Here is a 15,094-nt window from a genome sequence, read left to right as displayed (position 1 = left end):
AGAGGCAGTGCAGAAGCTTCAAAGGCAGAGTTCGATTTGGCCAGACAGAGGGTCAATTCAGTTGTTGGAGGTAGGACGATTTCCGGAAGGGGCCAACCAGTCATTCTCAGAGGCTGGATTGGCAAATGGCTTGATCAATTGCAGTTCCAAGCAAAGCATACCAAATTGCGCAAGTCTGACGCAGGGGTTTAGTGGAGCCCATTCAAAGCCAGTTTCAAAGCCGGATTAGTGTCGGGTGAGACAAAATTTGTCTCACTAATTTTTTGTGGCCAATTTCTCCTATAATGGATTTCTAGTTTGTGCATCCAAATTGTACTCAAATTTTCACTGCTGCATAAAAATAAAAACCCTCATTGCTGCATCGTTTTTCCCGAGTTGGGTTTTTCTAGGGACATTTGTCCAAAAATAACGGTGCCATTTTTATGTACATTTGTCCAAAAATAACGGTGTCATTTTTATGTGTGTGTGTGCTAGTATTTTCTCAGTTTCCAACACTATTTTTTTCGCAATTTATTTGTGAAAATCACAGTGTGAATTATTTGGTATTTGTCGTAGCAAACTGCAAATAAAATGTTAAATAAAATTAACAATTAGGAGAATAATTTTGAGTGGTTGTGATAGATGAAATTTTCACATGGTATCAGAGTGTAAGTGATCAATGAGGAAGCTCAGAAGCAAAGAGGAAAATTTCTCTACTCAAAGCAAGCAGCAAGCCGAAATTTTTAGAGGCAACATAGTCCATTGACAAGCACGCTGAGTTGCTGGGGTAGTAATTCGATTTTCAGTTGCAGGGTGGCAAAAAAATCGAGTTGCCTAGATTAGTAATTTCAGCAATCAGAGGGAACAACTTCAATTAAGATTTTCGCTGAGCAGATTCCCTGGTTGGACGCAAAAGGTTTTGTAGCAACAAAACCAACGTTTGGTGAAAGAGAAAAGCACACAGAGGGAGATTTCTCTCAGAGGGTTTCTAGCCAAGAAATCTGATTTTCCTACATTGACAGCGACAGCTAGCAGAACAGTTCATTGCAGGAGGGAGTGCGAGTAGCAAATGAGAAGTCAAGCAAAGGAAGGGGAGTTTCCATATCAGATCAGAGATGGCCACAGTTGGGCTCAGGGACCATGACAGATTAGATGGTGCCTCCAATTATGTCATCTGGAAGGCTATGATGTTATTCCTTCTCGATGAATGTGGTCTGAAGCCCTATGCAGAGAGTGTGGTAGCAGTACCCCAGGATGTCAATCAGCAAGAATACAGGAAGGAGATGGCTAAGGCCAAGAGGATTATTTTGGATGGAATCCCGGATCATGTCATCTCACATGTGGCAGGACAAGCAACAGCCAAGGAGATGTGTGACGCCTCGGCAGACTTGTTTCAGAGTTCTTCCAAGCAGTGAAATATGTACCTCCAACAGAAGTTGAGGAGCATGAAGACGCAGAAGAGCGAGAGCATAGATGCCTTTCTCACTCGGATTCAGGAAGTCCTTGATCAGCTGGCAATTGTTGGGTCAGCACCTCAACCTATGGAGGTTGTACGATTGGCACTAAATAATGTCTTAGAGGACTGGTAGGTATTTGTCCAGAGTATCTTGGAAAGAAATACCTTTCTTGGGTGGGACAGGATGTGGTTCAATATGCAGCAGGAAGAGTTGAGGAGAGCTCTGTTGAAGAGCACCATCAGTGGCAACAACAGCAAGGGCGTGAAGAGTGAGGAGGAGAATGTGGCCCTAGCATCCAAGGGTTCTAGTCAAGCACAAGGGGAACAAAAGAAGAAGAAGGACCTATCTAAGGTCAAGTGCTTCAGGTGTGGCGAGTTTGGCCACTATAGTACCCAGTGTCCTCTCAGAAGGAAGGACAAGCAAGAGAAACACGACCAGGCAACAACTCATGTTGAGATAGATAGGTTGTTTTCCAGGTTGGAGGAAAACTTCGCAATGATTGGTCGCATACCTCCAGGAGTGAGATGGGGTGACTTGGAGTTGTAGCCCCAAAGAGCTACAAAGATGGGCAGGGTCTACTAAGGAGTCCACCTCATGGATCATTACCTGGCTACGGGGGCCCACAGTATTCAGTAGCAAGATGGATCAATGTCAGAGATGCAATCAGATTCCAGAGTGACAATTGCAGACTAGTAGCAGTTGGATACTGAGGAGCACAGTGCAGTGTTGACAACAAAGCAAGTGGCCCATTACAGAGTTGACAGCAACAGAGATTCTTCAATGACAGTGCAAAGGCTAGTAGCAATCAAGACTCGAGAGACAAATGCATCATATTGAATAAAGATGATTCAGTATTTTGGATGTTTCTTAGTTGCAATTGCAACAATAACAGTTGAGAGGGAGTTGAAGTGCAAATGCAGTGTTGGCAGCAATACAGCACGATCAGCGGCAACATAGATGCAGCATTAGAGTTGCGTAGTGGTTGGTGGGCAGTGGCAGGCAGTCACAATGGCCAGTCATCAGTAGCGTAACAGAAGGTGATACAGAGACAGGTTGTTGTGGCAGGGTGTGCAACACTAGAGAGAACACAGTCCTCGCTAAGAGGAAGTGTTATTTTTCTAGCATCAGATGTGTTCTAGCCACGAAATTTGGTGGAGATGCTAGAATACATGAGATCTCCAAAACCCAAAAATCGATTCTGGAAATTCCACCTAGAGATGGCTTAATTAGATTATTAACCAATTTTTTAAATATTCCCTAAGTCTAAACTTAGCAAATATTGTTAATTAATCAGAATTAATTAATTCAAGGTGCGAATCATCTTTTAACTCACACGGATCGACTCCAAGGTGATTCTAGCCATTGATTAAGTTTTAATCTTGGTCATTGGTGCTCCAATAATGGATTACAAGAGGATGTCGATGGGCACTTGGAGAAGACACACCAGATACACCAACAGTTCGATTTCCTTGGTAGATCGATTTCCAGAGTAGCATCAGTCAATTGCCGGAGAGCCAAATATCGTAGCAGTGAGTGAGGAGCAGGGGCAGTGAGTCCAAAGGATATTTTCCAAATCCGGAGAGTTAGCTGCAGGAGGGTCGAGTTTCCTTAGTGAGGTTGTGCAAAGGCAGTGCAGAAGCTTCAGACGCAGAGTTTGATTTGGCCAAACAAAGGGTCGATTCAATTGCTGGAGGCTGGAATATTTCCAGAAGGGGCCAGCGAGTCATTCTTAGAGCCTAGATTGGGAAGACGACTTAATCAATTGCAGTTCCAAGCAAAGCGTACCAGTGGTTGCGCAGGCTTGATGCAGGGGTTTCGTGGAGCCCATTCAGAGCCGGTTTCAGAGCTGGATCAGTGTTGGGTGAGACAAAATTTGTCTCACTAATTTTTGTGGCCAGTTTCTCCTATAATGGATTGTCAGTGTCTGCATCCAAATTGTACTTAGATTTTCACTGCTGCATAATAATAAAAACCCTCACTGTTGCACCGGTTTTCTCGAGTTGGGCTTTTCTAGGGACATGTGTCCAAAAATAACATTGTCATTCTTATGTGTGCGTGTGTGCTAGTATTTTCTCAGTTTCCAGCACTATTTTCTTCCGCAGTTTATTTGTGAAAATCACACTGTAAATTATTTGGTATTTGTCGTAGCAAACAACAAATAAATTGTTAAATAAATTTTCAATTAGGAGAATAATTACCAGTTGTTGTGATAGATGAAATTTTCACATACCTAACGTTTTTCATTTTTTCCTTTTCACTTCCATCTCATTCATAAAAAGATATTATCCCCACTTAAGTTTGACTTATCAAAGTCATCCAAGGAGGTCTAAATGAAGAAATTGAAGAAATATGTACACCAAAGTTTAATGAATCCAAAAAGACTAGAGGTGATGAGCAAGAAGTTAAAAAATGGAACAATATTGAACCCATTGCTATGGTATCTCATTAAAAAGACCTAGCCCCAAAGCCCTATGCTTAAAATGCATATCTAAAGGAAAAGGACTAAGAAAAATACAAAAAGAAGTATATACTATAAATACAATGTTGATGTGGTAATTCTAAGCAAATCACCCTCTTAAAGGTTTACACGAACCAATAATGAAGATTCCCCACTTTAAAGGGCTAGTTGGACCAGTTTAAAGACCCTTTCCATCATTATAGATGGCTTTGAGGGTCAAAGCATATGGTTCATTCCTTTTTGCACATATTGTTCATCATTTTACCTATCTCTAACAAGGTAACCTGAGAAACATTTTTTTCCATATGAATTGACACATGTAATAGCGGTAAAGTTGTCCCACAATGGAAAACTTAGGCAATTTATAAAACTAAATTAAGTTATGATGTTGTTAGAAAAGGCAATTTAATGTGCATTACCTAATGATCTTTTTGAAGCTTGACTCATCATTATAGGTAAGCATTCCACATTCCAATCTATGCATTATGCGTCGAGCTCCATGACATTGCCTTAAGTTCCATGTACCTATATTCAAATTTCAACCATATCTACCTACCTTGGCATCTGTGCCACTTTTCTTTGGATCCATGCCACTCCCATATTCAACCTTAATCAACATTGTTTGAGACATATTTGAGCTGGACCGCTCTCTTATCCACCCCTGATATACATGTCACAGCACTTAGAATTATTTAAAAGTGTACTTAATCAAGTTAAGTCACCCTGCACTTCACACTAAAGCCTCTTTAATTTTTAAGTTTGGGATCTCTTCCATTGATTACTTGCCAGCACACTCTTGTTTCATTCTCATTAATGGACTGATATCTCATAAAAGTGTCTTTTCCATCATATGTTGACTTAATGAGCAGATTTTGTGCATCTAATTGAATGGAATGCACATATGTTTCTTCAGAAATCTGATTTCGTCTCACACTGTCCCAAAACTGATATATATAACAGCAATGAATTGAACAGTGCTTCATTTAATAGTTGTCATCCAACTTTACTAAATAACATGTCTAAATCTATCTAAGTGAATAATTACTAAGTTTCATAAATCTGATTACATCTATATGTTTTCAACACTTGGTAATAAACTTTGTCGACACACTTCGTTACAGTCACAAATTTTGCAAAATAAATCTGATGGATGTCATTGTTCATTACACTTACTTCACATGGCTGAATAGTGGATATAAATGATATCATAATCTATATTTGGGCACTTTACATTATCTTTTATTCAAGTGATCTGATCTCCTTGTCACTCATGGAAACATATGTTTCGTTGAAATGAATGTGAATGATAAGTGAATTGGTCATCTTGTTTGCCATATACCTTTCATAAATGTTCTCCAGCATAACACAACCATTATCATTCACAGTGATTTACTTGATAAACTTGTGTCGAATTCCTATTAATCAAACAAACACTTTGTATATTCTATATTTCTCATCTCTAGGCAAATTGGGTAGTTTTGTTAGTAATCTTGATCAATCTAAGCTAATCAATACTCGCATTCCTACAAAATTTAGCTTAAATTGAATTTAGAGATTCCCCACAAGCTAGGGTAGCTTAGTTAGTTTGAAGTATTAGGCAAGGCTACTAAGGTGACAATGGGTAACTTGCCTGTGGTGCCTCTAGGTTCTTGTGATTCGCGGTTAGGACTTTATTCACTAACAAGAGTTTGAGCAGTAACAAACCCTATCAAGGTTTGCAAGAGTATCAACACATATGGGACTACCTAATGTGAAGACCAAAGCACTGTTTTTGATTACTGTCAAAATCTTGTTTTTTTTGCGTTGGTAAATAAAATTTTCCACTTAACTCTTTAGCAACATTTTATGTCAACCAAATCTCATATTTTACTTAGTTGCTAACCAAGATCTGCCTGAAGTAGTGGTTTCAGAAGAGTTGAATCTTTCATACTAGAGACTCCTAGATCATTTCCACTCTCGTCATCAAACTTGAACCACTGGTCACCACTCTTTCATGAACAAGGTAATGCCCATAATTAGAGTACAGACCCTATGAACTACAGTGGTTAATAATAAGTACAAAAGTTTGTTGAAGAAAGTGTAACTAGGTTCGGTCTTCATAAATGTAATTTTGATCTTTGTACTTGTAAAGGAAAAGAACTATTATTTTTGTCATTATCAAGAATGGATTTCTTGTCCATTTGATAGGTCAACCACATGTTGAAGTGCTTCTAGGAAAGTCAAAGAGTCAATGTAAGTATTGAAGACCCCTTCACGGCAAGTTACACCATGTAAATATGTCTATGTAAAATGTCAAGTGAAAGTGTCATGAAATTGAGTCAAGACAAAATCCTCCACGCAAGTCAAGCCTCCTCTTGTAAAGAATTAAATTCGGTCCAACAAGTCAACTCCATGTCAAGCTCAAGTTGGCCCTCTAAGAAGGTCATGTCGACTCAAAAGGAAGGGACAGAATCACTGTAAGAGCAGCTCGGTCTCACTAGAAGCACACACATCTGCTCTGAAATAAGAAGAAGAGGTGCAAAAAAATGAGGAGAAGAAGTACCCTATACAGCGAAAGGAAGGCCGAGTAGGATATCTCTGTTTTGGGAAAGAAGGACCATCACACATGCCAGATTAGGGCACAAATCCACCGCAGCGAGTGATCTCTGAAATCAGCGAAGAAGAGAAGCAAGAAAAGGGTGTGAAAAGACAAGAGAAGGTGTCTCTATTGCAGCGAAGAAGGAAGCGTAGAAGGCCGAGTTTATAAGATCTATTTCAGGCCTAATTACAGTCACACGTGAGAGGTAAAAGAGGCTCATTCGAAGAGGCTTGGTCGGGCTAGAAAAGAGTGCCAATTAGGCCTCTTACTCAAGCGAAGGAAAGGTAGAAAACAAAGCAACTATTCTTGAAGGTATCCCCTCACACATGCGAAGAATTAGGGCCATACTGCTGCTGTCCCAGATCTGCAACTACATCAGAGAAAAGAGCTCGGTTGGGTTAAGAATAAGGTCCTCTTCCTAATTAAGAAAGCCTACATCTCAAGCGAAGGAAGGAAAGAAGAATGTCCCTTCTAGGGCATGCAAACTAGGGTTGCTGCAGTAAAGCTATCAGTTGCCAGAAGAAGGACAAAGAAGGAGGACGAAGTGCTGCAAGAGGAAGTGATCTCAGATCAAAAGGAAAGGCTTGACTTGTGCTTGGAGGATCTTCTTGTCAAGGGTCTAGGGTTTGGCATTTGTCAATTGAAGCTTCAATAAGAGAAATTTGCAAAAGGGTTTTCCTCTCTAGGAGAGAGAGGTTTTGCCCTGGCTGAGAGCCAACATCTTGTGTTCTTGTCTCCTTTTGTTTTGGTAACTGTTTGATGAAGTAAGAGAACACACACTAATAATAATAAGAGAAGATTGTGCTAATAAGAAAAGTAAAAAGAACTTCACAAATTGTCATCATTGTCAGAAGAATCTCACCATACCTAGATGCCCTAGATTCTTCAACAAAGTTGTCTACACAAGAACCTCACATCAACAAATAATTAACCTGTCGAGCAAGGAACAATGGACCAATCATGGCAACAATAAATGCTTTGTTTACTTTCAAGTTCCACATTTGTTTTATCCATGTCAAAGAGCCTTTCTGCTCAAACAAAATCCATTGCACAAGACACGGTGTCATGGACATGTTTCTGCATAATATCCAAAAAGTGTTTCAATTTAGGGGAGTAGAGGAAAAAAAATGCATAATCTTCTATCTCCCTGCAAAACGAACGTCTTTTCCCCTTTTCAAGAGATGAATATTCAATTGGACTAGACAATGAAAATAATCACTATAAAAAGATATGCATTGGTGGATTAAATTATTTCAGCACAAAATGCAACATTGATTGCACTACGCAGTGACACACTAAAGTCTTCTTTGAATAGTCGACAGTCAATTTCCTAATGTAAGTCTAACAATTTTGACTCGTCCCACAATAAGAAATCATGGGGTCATAACTTATGAAAACTTGGATTCTATCCATAAATTCCTAAATATTTACAAATTCCAAACTTTCAGCCAATCAACTAATACAAGAATCTAATTGCATTCTTCGTGCACAAGGAATATTTTATAAGAAATTTTAAGATTTTTGAGCTATTTTTGCTTTCTAATTTTGGCAAAATTACATTAACAGGTAATTTTCCACGCAACTACCAGATCTTAACCTTCTGTTCCTTCATCATTGCCATCACAATAATGAACTTGATGAGAAGGTAAGAGCCTACAATTATTGTCCTTTGTAACGTACAAGATTGCAACACATCAAAATTTTCTTTGTATGGCAAAATACTTTCACTTGTGTTTGCAAACACAAATTTATAATTGTGATAATCGTGCACTGCAGTGAGATGAGACCTCTCATGCACCTAAAATCTTGCATGAATACACCAAGTTGAACAATAATATTTATACGCACAACATACAAGCAATTAAGATCAACCCACGAATAATACTTCATTAATAGATAAAACTCCAAGTTGAACAATAATATTTATATGCAATTAAGATCAACCCGCAAATAATACTTGATTAATAGATAAAACTCTACGAAGCTTGGCCTTTCTATATAGTAGAGATTCATGTATTCCAAAACAACTAGCCGACATTCCAAAACAATGAGCCTACTCCATCAAAACCTTGACATTAAAATTTAACACTAAATATAGAATTGACATTAATTCCAACATTTTCCCTCCCTACATATGTATGTATTTACAAGAATAATGATACAGTTATATATCTATTTATTGGGCCTAGACTCATAGTTACCACTTGATTTCATATATGTTTGAAAAATTGAGTTAAAAAAATATAGGGTTGGAATTCTTTAGGTTAATGGCTAAAGAATTAGCATAGCATAGCAAAGTAAATAATAATTAACTTCTCAAAACATTGGTTAGAAGGCACAATCCCATAATGGCATAAAGTCCTCTAGAATAATATCCATCAACAAATATTCCTTAACACTTGCAAATAAGTACTACATCCAGCTATTGGTAAACTCCACACCTCAACTTGTCAAATCTATGCAGACAACAAACTAAAACACAAGAATATCGTCAAAAATATTCGAAGAAACTTAACAGCATGAGAAACACAGATAGGCCATAACAAATTATGCAATTAAATAACTAACAAACCTGCACACGGCTCCAGAATAAAGGAACCACCGCTTTTGCACAACTTTTCACAAAGACATTTGTCCAAAGAGGGTGAGTAGGAAAATCAAGCAAAATTGTATCAGTCAGAGTTGACAAATTGTTATTGCTAACAATAAGACTCTGTAGAACTGAATCAAATATGGTCCCAGCAGCACCTGCATTTGATGTACAACCGTGACTTTCGCCCCCTGGCCCAAGCAAACAACAAAATTCAATTGTGATTCACCGGTATGCATAACAAAATCTCTAGTATAACACCACCAATTCTTAAAACTGATAACAAAGAGAAGTGCCCCATAGATCAGATGCTAGATTAGATAATGAACTCAAAAAATCACTCTAAAGTACACTACTTAACAAAGTGCATATGTATCGAGTCATGTTTGAATTTTGAACAAATGATTAAGAAATGGTTCATCTTAGGCTTGACCAACATTATATTTTCCATCCCCAGGGGTTTATTCAGTCAGTTGAATCATCCACTCAAAGCAAACAGGGAGGCCATAGGTCACAAGTTTATAACCAGTAAAGTCCATGGGATTACCAGCCACTATTGTGGTTAATGGTCAAGCTGCCCTCCATCCAGATATTTGAAGGAGGAGGGCACTTCCATGAGGTTTTCCTTAGAAAAAAAATATGATATAGTTTCCAAAAAGATTGGTTGTTGTTGAAAGCAATTTTACTGCAAATAAACCTTCTAAGAATCTCAAAATGTCCTTGACTCATGAGCTATTTTGAGTCTTGACTTATTTTATGATCATGATGGTGGGATATAGCTGGTCAAAGACTCAAACGCATATGTAAATAGCAAGGCCTAATAGCGGGCCTACATAGGCAATGAGTGAGAACTATTCCATTTAAGAGGTCAATAGTGTAATTATCATGAACATATGTCTTATGCCTGTATTCCAGTTATTAAAGAATTCTCTTAATGTCTAAGGAGTTATTGTGTAACTCATTTGTAATGATTCTTTTGGGTGTTGCTCCATGTGCATATCTATTGCATAATGTGCTATGCAACTAAGTTGATATGCGTGTGTGTAGAGAGAGAGAGAGAGCATCAGCTTCAACAAAAGAATACTTGAACACGAAAATCTAAAGAGCAAACATAAACAAAAAATTAATAGCAATCTGATTATTATAATAATCCAAATAGATGCTTACATTATGAAAAATGGCAAAACCAAAAATAGCCTTTATAAACAGGGCCATATATCCAAAATTATCCTTTATAAATTAGCCTATATGTGTTGAAAATTGAAATACAACATGAGCTATTGTATCAGAGAAGATAATCCTCGGTTTGGTTCCGCTAAACTATTGATCTTGCCATTTTCAGTCTAATTTTTTTTGGCATCGTTAGAATTCCATGGGTATTTCAGGGTTGACAATATTTTATATTACCCCTAAAGTTGCATGCAGCCTAAGTGAGGATCTCCAAAGTGATAGCTTCATACGTTTTGGCTTCACTTGGAGATGGTACATCCTTAGGTGCCTTGGGATTGGATCAGACATATTTCTCCCTTGTGTGATCAATGGTCATGGCTCATTCATTGGTATATGGTTGCGTGGATTGGCATTTGCAAAATTTAGTAGGCCTTGGAGAGGGGTACCTAACAAGCCTATTACTAAACTAAGAGACAACAATGGGTAGTGGCCCATTGTCACCACAGCCAAAACACCCTGCGCTTTACTGATTTTCACCAGTGGGAGGAGTCTGAATGTGTATGTTCACATAATAAGTATTCTAGGTTTGAGGTATCAGGCGACCTACAGGCTTCCAAGGAGAAGACACAACTTAAGTACAAGACTTCAATGGGGAGAGGTAATCCGCTTTCCTTGGAGAAGCCAATTCCAAGCACCAAAGACCTAGGGTTTGAATAGTGGCTTGAGAGTTGGGATGGACCAAGGTCAAGGTCAGGAAAAAGGGTGTCCAACAATGATTCTGAACAAAACAAAGGCACATGGAACCCTCAAATAGGCTTGTTACCACATAATCTAGCAGGAGTCCTAAAAGGGGTACCTAAAGGACAAATACTAGACCAAATGGCAACAACGGGACAAGAACCCGTTGTCACCTCAATCGGTGTCCCTTGCTCTTTACGGACCTTCACCAATGGGACGAGTCTCGGTATGAAGGAAATCACAAGGTTAGTAGGATCAATGACAAGGTAGAAAGTGATTTCCAAATCCCATTCGAAGGAGAGGCTTAGATAATGGCTTGCTTGCTTCAAAAGCAAGGTCAAGGCTCTCCAAGAAAGGCTTATAGGGATGCATAAACCTAGAATGAAGGGATACTCAATACAAAGAGTGTACCTAGATCAAAGCATCCCAAATATGTGAAGGATCTTTATTAGGGTTTTTGCGAGATAGTGACCATACAAGATTTGGGACCACAAGAGAGACAAAGGGGATCCAAGCCAAGCTTAAGGTTTGGTATGATCATCAACAATACGACTAGGCCAAGCAAGGATGAGAAGAAAGGGTCAAAGAGAGGTGAACTTCCAACGAGTTTTCAAGAGCAAATGACCCTAGGAAAGCCGCTAACTAAGAAGCGTAGGAGGAAAAATGATGTTGGAGCTACGTCGTGAGCTTTCTCCAAATCTAGCCATGGATGAGTTTCAAAATTTGAGGGCACCTAGAGAAAACACAAGCGTAGTTTCTTTCCAACTTTCTCTTCAAATGGACCACCCTAATGCATTTCGCATTAGACCCTAGGAGGCCTTTAGAGTTAGGGCAGAAAACAAAAAAGGCAAAAATAAAGAAGTAAGATGTGATCAACTAGGATGAGAATCAATGCCTAGTAAAATGGGAGAAATGGAGTCAAGAATAACCTTGATGAAGGAAATTCGCTCTTTCAAGGACTCCTATTGCATCTTTTGCTAGCCCTAATGAAGCAGCTAGCCAGCAACAAAGAAATTTATACTTTGTTTGGGAGAGATGACAGTGTTTTAAGGTTGCAAGATTAGATCAACACTTAGGAACATTCATTCACATTCTCCAATGAATAATGCATGCAATAATACAATAATCCAGTTCTTTTAAGAACTTCGCATTACATTAGGGCACCAAAATGAGATTATCAAAATATATTCCATACATTAGACATGCAGCAACAATGAAATAACATCAAAATTGCACTTACAAAAGAATGTGAGTATATCCATCCATCACAATTGCAGTAAAGAAGCTCCAAGACAAGAATAGCGAAATCCAAAATTCAAACTACATCAAAAACCTCCAATTTCGTCCATCAGTGGTAGGTCTGAATTCTTTTACAAGACTTAATCCAAATCCAAATGATGATGTTCAACAAATGAGGCTCATTTCTAATTTATATGAGCCTCCAATAGTTCAAATGGGTCTAATTAGACTAGTGAGCCCCTAAAAACGACTCTAATATGCAATATAATAAATAAAATTGGTGACAAGCCCACCAAATTGCTCAAAAGTACTCAAGTCTTCCTAGTGAGGCTGAAAAGATAGAGAAATGGTGCAAAGGGCCTCCAAAGGGCCTAGATAAGTCCTCCATGTGCCAAATCAAAGAGGAGGGCTCCCATAATGATGACCAAGGGGTTGGCCCCTTGGTTTCCAAGCAAAACATTTATGGTGCTCCCAGGTCAGTATGGCGCACTATTAATGGTCAATGGGTCTCCAACTGGATCCAACACGTCCATGCTCCATCAATAAGGGCTATCATGATGAAACAAGCCCTCCCATGTCTCCCCGGGTGATACAAAACCCAGTCTGGGCTCTAGATCAGTTGCCAAGTGTATGGTGCTATGTTGCAGGAAACGTGGCAAGCAGGTTCGTTTCCGTACGAAAACTGGGACAAAACGCGGAAACGCGTTTGGTACGGCCGTGAAACGCATTTCCGGTCTTACTGCCACGTTTCCCGAAACAGAAACGTGGCCAGTACGGCCGGAAACGCGTTTCACAGCCGTACAGCCCACGTTTCCCAATTAACTTGTGTTTTTTTTTTTATTTTTTTTGTAAGTTGTTTTTTAATTTTTTTTTTTGGGTTATCTAGTGAGTTCGAGAAGCCTATCTAAACTTATAAAAGAGAAGTTCGTCTCATTCTCTCATCACATTATTCAGCAAGTCGTTTCTCTTGGAGAATGGCAGTTGTTTCAGCTAGGGTGTTTTGAGCAGTGAGCAAAGTAGATTTTAGCAACAAGAGCAAGAGATTTCAGCAGCAAGAGAAAGAGATTTCAGCAGCAGATTTGGCTCAGCTATAGCCATATTTCTCTTCTCTTTTCTAGCATTTTGGGGTAGCTTCAACTACAGAAAATTAATTTGGGTAAGCAACATTCATTTTGTTAGGTTTTTCCTACTATTTCTTCAATTTTTCTAGGGTTTATGCTGCCAAAAATATGAAAAACGTTTTTTATTTATAGATTTGTTTTTTTAATTTATTTTTGCAGCAGATTTGGCTCAGCTACAGCCATATTTCTCCTCTTTTTTGGCATTTTAGGGTAGTTTCAGCTACAGAAAATTAATTTGGGTAAGCCACATTCATTTTGTTAGTTTTTTCCTACTATTTCTTCAATTCTTCTAGGGTTTATGCTGCCAAAAATATGAAAAAAAGTTTTTTATTTATAGATTTGTTTTTTTAAATTATTTTTGCAGCAATGGCTTCCAGCCAAAGTGCAGCTGCAAGTTCAAGCCCTAGGGCCAACCCAAGGGCTGAATATTATCCTCTTTGGAGGCATGTGACGAAGCTTCAAATATGTGGAGGTGGTGGCTCATGGGAATGGCGATGCAATCTTTGCAATAATTTGTACAAGGGCTCCTACCCAAGAGTGAAGGCACATCTATTGCATGGAGGAGGGCAGGGGATTTCAGGTTGCACAAAAACAGCAGATCCATTGGCAAGGAGGGCATATCAAAGAGAGCAAGATGAGGCGGATGGTACTAAGAGAAGGCATGATGACCTTACTCAAGCTCCATCTAACATTGAGCCAAGGAGTGTAGCTGAAGCAAGAAAGAGGAGAGTCGGTCCCACTCAACAACATGGACAACCAGCACCCAAAAATACAGAGGCCCAGGGCATCCCCTTCAGTTCAGGATAGCAGAATTGCTAAATTGGTGAATGTGCAAGCAAGAGAAGAAATTGATTCCAGAGTGGCTAGGTGCATTTATGCATGTGGTATCCCATTCAATGTTGTTCGCTCTCCTTACTGGCAAGATATGATAAGGGCAGCTAACAAAGCTCCTCAAGGGTACAAGGGGCCCAACTATGAGAAAGTCAGAACCTAGCTTCTCAAAAATGAGGAGGACCTTGTGGAGGAAATTTTAGCTCCAATTCGTTCTTCCTGGAGTAGCTCTGGGGTTACCATAGTCTCAGATGGTTGGACAGATATAAGGCGCAGACCATTGATAAATATCATTGCCACTTCCCCCAAAGGAGCAATGTTTATCAAGGCAGAACACTGCTCAGGAGAGGTGAAAGATGCACAGTTCATTGTTGATGTTATTATAAAAGCTATTGAACAAATAGGGCCTAACAAGGTGGTGCAAGTTATCACAGATAATGCACCAGTTTGCAAAGCTGCAGGTTTAATTATTGAGGGGAGGTATGACCACATCTTTTGGACACCATGCATTGTCCATTATCTGAATCTGATCTTAGAGGAGATCGAAAACAAAGTTTCCTGGATAAAGGAACTCACAGGGGAAGCATGGGAGATTGTCAAATTGTCAAATTCATCACCAATCCCAAGCCATATTTCGAGAGTACTCCAAATTGGAGTTGTTAAAAGTTGTTGAGACAAGATATGCCTCAAACTTCGTGATGTTGCACCGCCTTGTTGAGGTTAAGCATGCATTAGTTTCTATGGTGGTGAGTCAACTTTGCATTGAGTGGAGACAAGCAGATTGAAAGCAGGGATCTATGGTGCGTAGATTGTGCCTTGATGAGGATTGGTGGAGCAAGGTAGATTTCTTGCTAAAGTTCATAACCCGTGCATTTGAGCTTCTTCGGAGTGCTGACACTGACCAACCTTTCTTGGGAGAGGTATATGATGGCA

At 39.2% G+C, this 15,094-nt stretch overlaps 1 protein-coding gene across 3 annotated transcripts in view; it reads right to left on the bottom strand.

Annotated features, from left to right (window-relative positions):
- LOC149198752 (uncharacterized) overlaps positions 1-15,094 on the bottom strand; it is a 254,354-nt gene that overhangs the window by 179,338 nt on the left and 59,922 nt on the right. For all 3 annotated transcript variants that reach the window (XM_089402146.1, XM_089402147.1, XM_089402148.1), the window contains one exon: positions 9,045-9,253. In XM_089402146.1, the coding sequence (XP_089258272.1) occupies positions 9,045-9,253 (209 nt within the window). The remainder of the gene's footprint in view (positions 1-9,044; positions 9,254-15,094) is intronic.

Source organism: Pinus tabuliformis, chromosome 2_1, assembly GCF_031772625.1.
Source record: "Pinus tabuliformis cultivar Carrire ecotype Pingquan chromosome 2_1, CPIR1, whole genome shotgun sequence".
In the NCBI taxonomy this organism is placed as follows: Eukaryota; Viridiplantae; Streptophyta; class Pinopsida; order Pinales; family Pinaceae; genus Pinus; species Pinus tabuliformis.
Note: the sequence above shows the minus strand (reverse complement) of the source record. Positions and strands in the feature narration are given on the sequence as shown.